The 13,483-nt window shown below is 41.1% G+C and overlaps 1 protein-coding gene across 1 annotated transcript in view; it reads left to right on the forward strand.

The window, feature by feature from the left end:
• The window catches only part of LOC139452419 (uncharacterized), a 43,537-nt gene that overhangs the window by 19,477 nt on the left and 10,577 nt on the right, over positions 1–13,483 (forward strand). Inside the window, exons 2-3 of the mRNA XM_071233890.1 lie at positions 12,034–12,181; positions 12,603–12,842. Coding sequence (XP_071089991.1) covers positions 12,092–12,181; positions 12,603–12,842 — 330 coding nt within the window. The 5' untranslated portion in view covers positions 12,034–12,091. The remainder of the gene's footprint in view (positions 1–12,033; positions 12,182–12,602; positions 12,843–13,483) is intronic.

Here is a 13,483-nt window from a genome sequence, read left to right on the forward strand (position 1 = left end):
TTGTGTCATTCAGTCACTGTAATAGATCATGTGTGACTTGTGTCATCCAGTCACGGTAACAGAGTGTGTGTGGCTTGTGTCATCCCGTGACGGTAATAGAGCTTGTGTGACTTGTGTCATCCAGTCACGGTTATAGAACATGTGTGACTTGTGTCATCCAGTCACGGTAACAGAGTGTGTGTGGCTTGTGTCATCCCGTGACGGTAATAGAGCATGTGTGACTTGTGTCATCCAGTCACGATAATAGAGCTTGTGTAACTTGTGTCATTCAGTCACTGTAATAGATCATGTGTGACTTGTGTGATTCCATGACGGTAGTAGAGTATGTCAGACTTGTGTCATCAAGTCACGGTAATAGATCATGTGTGACTTGTGTCATTCAGTCACCGTAATAGAGCATGTGTGACTTGTGTCATCCAGTCACGGTAATAGATCATGTGTGACTTGTGCCATCCAGTCACCGTAATAGAGCATGTGTGACTTGTGTCATCCAGTCACGGTAATAGAGCATGAGCATCGTGTCTAAGCAAGTCACAGTGATATGTGTGTGTGTCGCATCTCCGCAAGTCATAGTCGGACGTCGTCAAGCCTCACAACGTAATCTACGCGACCTTGACGTTGCCATTGCCTGGCGTTGCCACTGCTGGTCTAAGGCTTATTGGAGACAGCTTTGATTCGTTTATCGCGATGGGTCAATATTTGTACATGGTTGTTAATTATCACCCTGTCAAGAACTTGTCCTCGCAATGGATAACATAACCCATTCAGGACCTCCTCGTCGATGTTCTTCCCTCCCCATCGTTACGCAGGACGTCAGTAAATAGTGTCTGATTACGTCAACAATAGTGTTTGTATTACATTTATAAATTTGTGTACTACGTCAGCAGTGTTGTGGGCTTTCATTACACGTTTTTTTCGTTCAGTTGTACCAGCGCGCCGATCTTGAAACGTTGAGTCTTACCGGTAGAATAAAGGATAAGTTCGTATTTAATGGATGATCTTGCATACCCCAATGGGTTGTGTTTGACAGAGCGGAACAGTGGTTATAGTAAGGACATTGTGATACTACATTGTTGGTATACTGAACCTCTTCCTGTGTGTTATGGAAGATCAAATCAAGATCAAACACCGGAACGTCGGCTAAGTAATATGATGGAAGTAGGTAGATTGTCGTTATGACCCTCGACTGCAAGAGAAAGACACATATCTTCCCTTATACAATCATTCGTTTTTCATAATGTTCTTTTTAGTGTGTGTGTGTGTGCGTGCGTGCGTGCGTGCGTGCGTGCGTGCGTGCGTGTGTGTGTATGCGTGTGTGTATATGTGTGTGTGTGTGTGTGTGTGTGTTTACACCGCCTGAATAATGTGCTAAGTGTCGGGTCTGTGTTTGAAGTCCTTGTTATGAAAATATCACACACAACCCAGACTGTGAAATCTTCTTTGACACTCTGATCATTATCCCAGAAATATATATTCGGTTGATATGAAGAAATGCCTTCACAGAGTATGCTTTTGACAGGAATCGAACCCGGTGTTCAGCGTGACGGTTCAACGCTTTAAACACAAGGTACCCCGTTGCCCCTTTCTTTCATATGTTAAACCAACTTGTAAGATTTGAAACCACTTGTCTTCTACAGTATACCATGTCGTATACAGTGATTAACCATGTGCACTATCTAGATATAGAGTATGTTATGTCAGCACATCATTAGACAGCTAATTATGGGCAGCCATTCGGTCAAAAAATACAAAGTTAAAATAAAGGACAAAAGTACGCAATAATAGTCAAACGTTACGAATAAAGTTTGAATGGTACAGAAAAAGGCCATTTTTTACGTACAAATAAAGAATTCAAAATACAACACGATACCAATGAACAACTCGCAAACGAAAGGCGTCATTTGTAAAGAAAGAACAAAGTGTGCTAAAGAACGTAAGTTCACAAAAAGGACACTCAATTGCTAAAGTAAAACTTTAACAATAAAGGACGTCAGATGGCGCTGCAATTTGTAAAAACATTCCGAGTTTAACCGGCTTGTTCCGCCGTGAATATGAAAAATGCATGCTGAAGTGCTCAATGATAACAATACATGCTCAATATGTTCATTTGTAACATATTTTTTTACCGGATGGCCGCCCATATAAAAATCCTCACTAGAGTAAAAAACAGTAAGCATGATAAAATCACAAGCTAGTATCGTTTTCCCGATCTATATCGTTCCTACATCCAAAAATAGCAATGATAAATGTACATTTATGAAAGTTTACTAAAGTTTCAGTCTTCTTTTAAACAAGACGTTGGATATGGCCATAAAGCTGAAATAATGGATGCGTGACGTCAAGCCTGATGTGTGTGACCTCATAACGGGAAAAATATATCATACATAAGATATGAACATACATCAGCATGATGTAATGGGGTATACATATGTTTTGGTAAAAGGGTCTTCTTGAAGAAGGATCATCAATAATGATTCCTATCTTCATGAGATAAAGCCAAAAGTAGAAACATTTCTGTAAAAATGGGAATTTTTATATATCTTTGGATCACAGAGACGAAGCATTACAACACCTGCTGATATATCTTTCTGACTGTTTCGATCAACATTAACCGTTAGCCGTGGAGTATATCCAGCAGTGTGTGTCCGTTTAGTTTTTTTGTTTGTTGTTGGCAGTAAAATTGTCTAAGAGGGGATATATCTATCTATCTATCTATAGACAGACAGACAGACAGATACAGACAGATAGAGAGACAGACATAATTCGAATACAACGACTGTTGATATATTTCAATGACAGTCACATCTTAGAGTGAAAATGTATTGGGAATGCATAGTTTAGACCGAATACTGTGGGGTGGAGAGTTATGTATGTTCTGTCTTGTTCCAGACACTATGGGGGCGGTCGGGTAGCCTAGTTATTAAAGCGTTCGCTCGTCACGCCGAAGACCCGGGTTCGATTCCCGACATGGGTACAATTCGTAAAGCCCATTTCTGGTGTCCCCTGCCGTGATTTTGCTGGAATAATATTGCAAAAAGCAGTGTAAACCCTCACTCAATCACTCCAGACACTGTAACACCATGGAACTGAGACATTGACTGCTATTTGGATACACACCATACAGTTTGAGCTAACAGACCTAGAGTATTGTGTGGGAGACGCCTCAATATGAAGTCACGCACAACATAGACACACCCTGCAGTGAGGCAGTTGTTGATTGAACAGCAATAGGAACTAAAGACGGTCATATTGAGGCCTCCATTGTAGTGAAATCTTCATATGAGTGAGGGGGCACGGGTAGCCCAGTCGTCTAAGGCGCCACGATTCGCTGTGCAGAGTTGCGTCCCTTAGGCACGCCAGAAACCTATGACTGTGGGTTCGAATCCCGGTTCGCCACGATTATGTTTCTAGGTTTGTCAGCACCATACCTGTGCTCGTGGGTTTCACCGAAGCGGTAAACGTCTAAGACCTGCATCACTTCGGGCTTTCCTCCCACATTAAGCTGACACGCCGCGATATAACTGGAATACTGCAAAAAGCGGCGTTAAATCAAACTCACTCGCTTACTCATATGAGTGAAGGTGGTGGGAGAGCTGGGGAACTTTATGACTCAGTAATGTTACTCTCGTGTCACTGGATTTTCTGGTTCATTGATCACTGGATTGTCTGGTTTGTATACAACCTGACGTCGCATGGCATCAGTACTGCTGTGTTGCATCAGGCAATAAATACTTACTTTTTTATAGAAATTACACGAATGGCGAATGCTAATGGTAGGACAGGACATTCTTACTGTTTTCGCGAACACCTGGTGTCATCACTGATTTTCGGTGGTCCATCCATGTCATTTCCACAGTTATTTGCGCTTCATGCCGAGTGGAATCTGTTTCGGTAGAACATCTAGGATGGTTAGTCTCTTGCATTGACAATTTATATTCACTCACTCACTCTGTGACTTAGTAATGACCTGTAGTATTCCTGTTGTTAATGCCGAAAATGATATAAGTGATGTACGTGGAGCCCGTACGTGGACCTCCGTGATCAATATTACACTAACGTCCAGTGCTGCTCCATAGTGATTAGACGTGACACCATGATCAGGATGTGATAACACACTTACAGCACTCGCTGCCAGTAGAGACACCACGGGGGTGCAAGCCATGCGGCCATGTACACAGTGTGCTGTCCAGGTCTTGATTACTCCAGGCTGGGTGACAGTGAGATCTGACACAGTGCCTGGACCAGTGATTTGAGTGTGCTGAAGAATGAGACACTTCTGTTGCAGGTAGCTCATTACACAGTGAGTGAGTGAGTTTGGTTTTACGCCGCTTTTAGCAATATTCCAGCAATATCACGGCGGGGGACCCCAGAAATGGGCTTCACACATTGTACCCATGTCGGTAATCGAACCCGGGTCTTCGGCGTGACGAGCGAACGCTTTAACCACTAGGCTATCCGACCGCCCCTCATTACAAAGAAAACAAACCGCTTCCACGTTTATATCTCGATGGCAATGAAGTATGCAAATATGGGTTATAATATTTTGAGTAGCTGTGAGACAACTACACAAACTGATCATGTTGAACTAAACAATAATAAATAAAGTAAAACTGGAAAGAAAAAATGCTACTTCGCTAATATACACATGCACAAAAGTTAATCGCACCCACCATATTTGTGAGCTGTTACTTTTGGCACTTAATGATGACTATTATAACGAGATGTACGATTGTTTTTTTGTCATGTAACTGTCATGATATCAGCAGACCATATCAGGTGTCACATAGACACCTTAGGGAGTGCAGAGTCTACTGCAAGACAGAAACGTCAGTAACGTGTGTATGGTCCACGGACATTGACCACAGCTTCAATCCTACGCCTCATACTCATTAGAAGTCGTTGAATGCTTCTCTGAGGCAAACGGATCCATTCTTCATGAAGTGCGGCTTCAAGTCCAGCGAGATTTTGAACCGGGGGATCACGATGTCTGATTTTCCTGCCAAGAATGTCTCAGAGATGCTCAATCGGATTAAGATCCGGACTACAGGCCGGCCAAGGAAGAGTGGCAATAGCTTCTTTACGCAAATAAGCCAAAACTGCCCGAGATCTGTGTGGTCTAGCATTGTCGCCCATGTAAACATGTCTTGTCTGAAGAGGATGGTTGTCAAAAGTTTGCAGCCGAAGGAAACACAACCCCATATCATGATAGACCCCCCGCCACATGCTAAGGTCTTCTGGATGTTACTTGGTGCAAAACGAGTGTTACGTTGCCTCCAAACACGTATTCGACCATCAACAGTTCTTAGCAGCATTCGACACTCGTCAGACCAATGGATCCTTCTCCAGTTGGCCAAGTTCCATCGACTACGGGCACGACACCATATCAGACGATTCCGCATGTGCCTCTCAGTCAGTTGAGGACGTTTTACTGGTCTTTTGGCGTTATAACCAGCCGCTCTGAGGCGACGCCTTACGGTCATCGTCGAGAGTCTCTGATGGGTAATCCATTGCAGTCTTAAATCTGTTGAAGTGGCAAATGGATTTCTTCTGACTATCCTGAAAAGACGTCTATCATCTCTATTAGAGGTCTTTCTTGCCCTACCAGATATATGCCTGTCATTGACATCATTGGTTTGACCATGTTTGACAATCAAACGAGTGATAATACTGTGATGACGACCCATTTGTCTTGCAATGGTCCTGCATGACATGCCAGCATTGTTCATGCCTATCACTTGTCATCTTTCAGCGTTCGTTAACTTTGTCCTCACCATGGCTGAATTTCAACCTCTATTAGAAGAGGAATCTCACACAGGAGCAAAATGCAACCACGTGTCTGAAACTTGAATTTCACTATTTATAGGGTAGGGGAACTGCAGCAACACGTAAAGCACGCTTTCCTTGTGGTATCTGGACAAATTTGGGTTCATGAAACTATGGAAGCCTAATTCAGTCATACATCATCATATTTCGTATTTCTGATTCCCACACGTGAAATCAGGAGACTGTGAATATGGTGTCGCTTAACTTTAGTGCATGTGTTTATGTAAATTTATACTCCTGGGTAGAGACGATTATCTGTGTGTTTTAATTAAGAAATATACGACGGTGGGAGTTGTTTATAATACAATGAAATACTGCAGGGAGAATACACCATGAGGGGCGCAGCCCAGACTGGTTTATTCTCCCTGCAGTGTTTTATTGTACGATAAACAACGACCACGAGTCGTTTATTTCTTATATGAGATATCAGTATTATGTACAGCCTCTTTAAGGATGTTACTAAAATGTTACCTAATATTCTTCACGTCGACTATCTGTACCTTTTCTCACAATACCGATTCTCCTATCCCTCCCACTTTTGAATGCGATCGTTCGGCCATTGCGTTTATCTGCACAGCACAGCTTCATCTATGGGGAGCAACTAACTTGACACTTCCCTCTCAAATAAAACGTCTTCCAATTTACGACGTCATAAAGTTGCGAGCGCATGTTTGAATCTCCAGAAATGACGTCATAATAGAACAATGTTTTATCGTGAAATAAACCACGCTTCGTTCTTAATTGTTCTCTGCGATTTATCGCGTAGTTATCTTATATATAATAATTATTAGCCTTGTCTGAAGCCCGTATGTTTGTTTCACTGACACGTATGGACTTGATTCCCTGTGTTGATGCTACCATGTTGTGATGCTGATACTGACGACTCCCTTCTACATCATCACAGCGCAACAGCACCAATACATTGCCAATCAAGAATCAATAATGCTGAACATGTTTTCGTTCCAAACACGTTAAGATAATTAATACGTTTCGATCTTTAAACATGTTAAACTATTCTAAACATGTTTAGGATCTGAACATATTCAGGCTTCTAAACGCGTTTAAATCATCGTACAAGTAACGTGTAAAGGATTATGTTTTGTATGCTTACACTGCATTGGATCCTACACGTGTCTGAATTCCTTGACTGTTAGGGCACTCTTTTGTCCGTGTAAGACCAAATATTATTTTGACAGTGTATTGGTTGTTGTATGTTTAGTACTTGTTTTAAGCCTGTGTTATATTGATAAGTATATTAAATGTAACCTTATTTGAAGCCAGTTTCATACAGTAATTATAGATCGTGTCGTGGGCAGGTGGGCTGCACCTGTGTCTTCTCGGAGGCGGTGGTTGAGTACTCAGTGCTAGTTTAACACCGAAGTGAAATGGTGAACGAATTTAGCAATAATCACCTTTAGAATCGTAAAACGTCTTGAAGCATTGGATACTTTATAATGCCCTTTCTCTGTTGAAGACCTTCAAGTCATTTGACTCTGTTTATTTAATCGATCTAATTTATTTCCAAGCAAAAAAAGATTAAAATGAAAGTAAAATAAATCCCTTGGGTTGTGTTTTGGTCTCAGACGGTGTAGACGGGTGCCGCCTTAAGCTAGCGATGATCTATTCCTAAATCACCGACAGAGTGCAAAAAACCTTCCTGTCGGAATGTTGGTGTAAGCTTGGCATTTATAGACATTGAACACCGCTAACGACGTTAGGGGGTACATTAGTACTAATGGTTCTATGAAGGGTTATGTGCAAATCCGGCACAATGGCTGAGCTTCAGTGGGCGCGCAGTGGAAGCCCTGGGCTCCATCAGTAACCTCGTTATGAAAACTCTCTTTATCTGATTGGTTAACTATGTCACGTGTCAATAGATGAGATACCCTACATCCTGTAACAATTTTGGAGGCTCACTGGGTAAATCCGTAGGTATTATTTGACGCGAAATACCCGACCGTTCTTTGTTATAAGCAATTCAAAGACAATTTCGTCTATTTGCGGTAATTGCCTTGTAAGAAATGTTATTTTTACTTCAGTGAGAGAGATGTATAAATCAACAATCACAACATTTGATGAAGGAGGCAGTTAGAGCATCCAATCAGATATCGAAAAGATCGAAAAGAAATGTTTATTTTTTTAAGTTGTACGGTAGATTAGAAAAGTTGATGTTATGGATTTGCATAGTAGAAATGTTGATGTTTAGTACAGTAGAAATGTTGATGTTTAGTACAATAGAAATGTTGATGGTTAGTACAGTAGAAATGTTGATGTTTAGTACAGTAGAAATGTTGATGTTAAGTACAGTAGAAATGTTGATGTTTAGTACAGTAGAAATGTTGATGTTTAGTACAGTAGAAATATGATGTTTATTAAGTTTCCCAGAACACCTGGTGTCCCTGAGTTTCAGTGATCCATGCAAATAATTTTCACCGCTATTTTACTTTTTACGACCAGTGGAATCTTTTTTAAAAGATGCTCTGGACAAGAGTGATTATTCTCTGGCGTTGACGTTTCGCATTTGCTGAAAAACGGATCATCAATACTTTTAGAGATATTCTTCTGCTGTGAAGACAACTGATAAATATATCCTGAAAAATATTCACGATCCCAAAATAGATTTGTTCAGTATATATTGTGTAATGCTGACATAAAAGGTGTTGTAAAACCGTGAATACAGAAGAACAAGACCGTCGCTCATCGTTGGTAAAAAACATCATATTAATAAGCGTTTTAGGCCCAGACTCTATTCTCCTTTCAAGGCGACCACGTGGATGTCGAACGATTCTCTGACATTTGAAGATTTATTTTCTTCATTCTGAACTTTTTTCATTCAATTGTGCAGGACGGGGATATTTCTAGGAACATTAAACGATTGACAACCCGTACAGGTCTAAAAACCGAACGGAATTTGAAGTTGGAACACTCTAAGATCGTAAAAATGTCATATTTGACACACTTGGAAGAAGGGTCCTTCAAGATGTTCCAGAATCTAATTTTACAATTATCCTTCGATTTTCAAACTTGGATTTGCAGGAACTATTCCATAATCAGCACTAACCGATGACTGTTCCCGTGACACGGCTGCTACTTTTACTTATAATACCACACGTCTGGTATAACCTAATTATTACTACGAAAATGAAGGTATTGTTATGGTAATCACACGTACGCATGTTGTTTATTGTGGTCAGAGCCACAAAGAGAAAACTGCCTCTCGTCACTGTTTCTTTTTTATACAGAAACATTTAAGACAATGTCAAGGAAAATGTAAATCCTTTTTACATCTCTTTCCTTAATCATCACCTGTTCTTGAGAAACCAAGTCTTGCTTCCATGTTCAATGCCGTGGGTGATGAGGCCCGGATACCGAGGTAGCAACTGGTACACGAGACATCCAATGTTTAAGACCACAATCTGAGGCACTATGGAACACTTACTGTCATTTGGAAAAGCTAATGAATTAGGCTTACATTCGTCCGACTTTTACAAAACGTTTGGATTAATCTGCAACAATAGCATCAGTTAATAGAACCTGCACCAACCGTCTGACATTATACATGCACCTGTCATCACCAGGGCGTCAGTAGGATAAATAATTACATAAAATTCAAATACAATGAAGCCTTTAAATAGGGCCTCACTATCGAACTATTATTTAAGTATTATATCAGTAAAAAAATCAATCATTGAAACTACCTCCGCTTCCTCTCTGATAGTCAGTACTCTTTGGTGTAGGTTAATTAGCAATATGTTTCAAATGATGAAAACAACGCAGGTGCGAGCTATTTGGGAGTACGTTAGTTGCACTCAAGGGACCTGTTATATCATGTTATGTAGTTGTTAGATATATAATGTATATACTGGTATTGAGATATCATACACACGTACAAAAGGCACATGTGATGTTATATCATGGTATGATTGTTAACTTGTTACGGAGATGATGTCGCCTTGGATGGTATGTATAGAAGGAAGTATGATTTATTTGCCACATGTATGATATACCCTGGGGACCTTTAAGTGAGTGAATTTGTTCTTTAACGTCGCACTCAGCAATATTCAAGCTATGTAACGGCGGTCTGTAAATAATCGAGTCTGGACCAGACAATCCAGTGATTTACATCATGAGCTTCGATCCACGCAATTGGGATCGATGACATGCATCAACCAAGTCAGCAAGCCTGACCACCCGATCCCGTTAGCCGCCTCTTACGACAAGCATAGTCGCCTTTTACGGCAAGCATGGGTTGCTGAAGACCTATTCTAACCGGATCTTCATTTGTTTGGGGACCTTTAAACGTGGATTCTGATTCTAAACATTATATCACTAACTCACCCATCGCCAAATTGTAAGTTATTTTGTGCTAAATACATATCCTTTTCTAATCGTTTATTCGTTGAAAGAAACACACTTGACTTTTACTGCGTGTTAGAAAGTTCAAAGAAACACCTTCACGAGGCTTTTACTGCATCAATGAAAGTTTAAAACAACATTTACCAGGAGGTTTTAATGGGAAAAGCTGACGAACAATTTGGAAGAGTGGAAGATGTATATCCAATATAGTGTAGATAGATTTGAAAATAATTGTCTCGAAATAACTGTTTATCTTGATTTAAATTAAAAACGTCACGACAATAGCAATATTTATCATGTCCTTTGACAAAAAGGTCCATCTCCCTTTTAAAGAACGGGATACGATCTACCACAAAAACATTAAGATCGCGCTCATGATACTACGTTGTGCTAAGCGTACTTCCTCTTAAATCTTTAAAACATGGATTGATAAACATCAGGCATATCTTTTTATCGGGTCCAGGGCTATGTTTCCAGCTGCACGTCGAATGCAAACTGTACATTAAGTACCAAGTGACGACGTGGAAGGTTGTTATCAATGAAATGAGTATGTGTGTGTGTGTGTGTGTGTGTGTGTGTGTGTGTGTGTGTGTGTGTGTGTGTGTTTGTGTGTGTGTGTTGTTGTTTTTTGTTGTTTTTTTGTTGTTTTTTTTGGGGGGGGGGATGGGGGTGTTGCTTGGAACCGGGTTGACAGTGGTGGGGTAGAACCAGCGACGTTTGAATGTAAAGCGAAATACCTGGGTTATACGTTTGGTTATTGTTCACGGCTCATATATTATATACTCCTGTTATTTTATCTTTATCGTATATTATAAACTCCTGTTATTTTACCTGTGTCGTATATTTTATACTCCTGCTATTTTACCTTTGTCGTATATTATATACTCCTGTTATTTTACCTTTATCGTATATTATATACTCCTGTTATTTTACCTTTGTCGTATATTATAAAACACCTGTTATTTTACCTAGGGTAGCGTAGGTGGTTAACGCTACTCAAGCCGTAGACCCTGATCAATTCCAAACATGGGTACAATGTGTGAAGCCCATTTCGTTATATTGGTGGAATATTGCTAAAACAGCTACCACACTTTCACTATAATTATCCGTAAGTGACTTTCTAAAATAACCCAGTAGTGTCTGTAATTGATAAATACATAAAATAAATATGAAATGCTGTAAAAAAAATAAAAGAAAACAGAAACGACAAAGAAACTAACGAAAACAGTAGAAACTGAGAAGAGGTAGACAGTGCGATTTCCTTGCATAATTGACATGCATAATTGATACCTTCAATGAAGCTACGACACCTAGCTGGATTGATTAAGAGATTTAATCAATAGTTGCAGCTCACAAAAAAGTTTTTAGCCGCGTGTATGTTGAGGTGGTTTTGACACTGATGTGCGCTGGCGCTGTGCTAATCAGTTTTCAACATATGAAAGCTTGGGAGGGTCCTTAAGTCAATATACAGAATATCCTCGACAAACTGGGTACCTTGGTCGCACCAAACTAAGACAAGTGGACAGTTGAGTTAATTTGATAAATTGTGAAGGTATTTCCCCCAGTCAGGCTGACGGAGTGACGACGTCGTTGTCTGTTGTTACGACTTCTTCGACTGCCCACAGTTTATACGGCTGTGTCTGGACCTGACACTTGTCGGAGTCTTATCACATCGAATTTAGTCAGCAAGTAGGATGAGGACACCATGACAGTGTCCCTCACTGTCTGTACGCCGTCAATTACCTCCAAGCAAGCTCGTAGTCTTTAATTTCATTTTGGTCCGATCTGATTCAATTCCGTTCTCAGGTTGAAGCTAGCTTACATTAACAGCCTCTATTTTAATGGCCATTTCAGTATCTCTCGCTGGATCGTGTTTGAGGACGGGAAGAAGTGCCACACAGTTTTCTACAAAATGCCATCGTGTCGTCTGCTCTGTCTTCTGCTACTCCCGCTGTTAGCTGTCAGCGCGTCAGACGACCCGGAGGAAGACTATGTGCCACAGGTAGCTTCTCCTCACAGCATTACATCTTCTATTTCTTACAATTCTATAAACAGTCAGACTTTCCTCAGAGATTTCGTTTTATTAAGGAAATGGTTCGTCTTACAACAAAATTGAAAGTTTCCGTAAGGTAACACTTCGTCAAATTCGTAAAAAGATGTAGCTGCCAAATCCGAATGACTGCATCCAGGAAACAGTATGTACAACCTACTTTGGATATGTTGTGGGGTTGATACTCATTAAATGTCTCAGTGATCAAATCTCAGGTTAGGTCCTGATGTGAGACACCATATACACCTTAAAACTGTGAATATTGGTCGGGGGTAAGCTCAGGTAAATGTTGCCACCCATGTGAAAACATGACTGTGGTTGTGTCACTTAGTGTCTGATACTAACACAACACATCTATTTCTGTTTGTTACAGAGCAAATCATCCGAGTCCCACATTTTGTCGGATCCTCTGTCCCTACCCCCCGATGGCCGCCTTATGGATGGGCGACTAAACTTGCCCCGCGGATGGGCCACCCTGTTCGACAGACTGTCCAGCGAGTCCTCAGATCAAGTCAGGACATCCGGTGATGCAAACGCTCAAACGAAACGTGTCTTCTGCAACGGCTTCACCGGATGTGGCGGGAGGTCCCGGGGCAGGAGATCAGGTCCTGATGTAGGTGGAAGCCAATATTGTGTTTTTAATGATAAAAAATACAAGTCTCAGACCTGTGCATATCCGGACAAGTATGGAGTTCGTATTGCGAAACATGTGTATATATTGAGTGAGTGTGAGTGAGTGAGTTGGGTTTAACGCCGTTTTTAACAGTATTCCAGTTATATCGCGGCGCGTCAGCTTAATGTGGGAGGAAAGCCCTAAGTGATGCAGGTCTCAGACGTTTACCACTTCGGTGAAACCCACGAGCACGGGTATGGTGCTGACAAACCTTGAAACATAATCGGGGCGAACCGTGATTCGAACCCACAATCATAGGTTTCTGGCGAGCCCAATGGACGCAATTCTGCACAGCGAATCGCGGCGCCTTAGACGACTGGGCCACCCGTGCCCCCTGTGTATATATAACTATAGCTATGTTATGGGGTGTCTGGTCTAATGTTCCTTTTCGTCTGTTTACCGCCGCATTCAGCAATATTCCAGCCATATGACGGCGGTCTGTAAATAACTGAGTCTGGACCTGCCAATCTGGTGATTATTATCATAGCATCGTGCTATGCAATTGGGATACGATGACATGCATCAACTATGTCAGCTAGCCTGACCGCCCGATCCCTTTAGTAGCATCTTACGACAACCAT

Source organism: Haliotis cracherodii, unplaced genomic scaffold, assembly GCF_022045235.1.
Source record: "Haliotis cracherodii isolate W230 unplaced genomic scaffold, xgHalCrac1.p SCAF_9, whole genome shotgun sequence".
Classification (NCBI taxonomy): Eukaryota; Metazoa; Mollusca; class Gastropoda; order Lepetellida; family Haliotidae; genus Haliotis; species Haliotis cracherodii.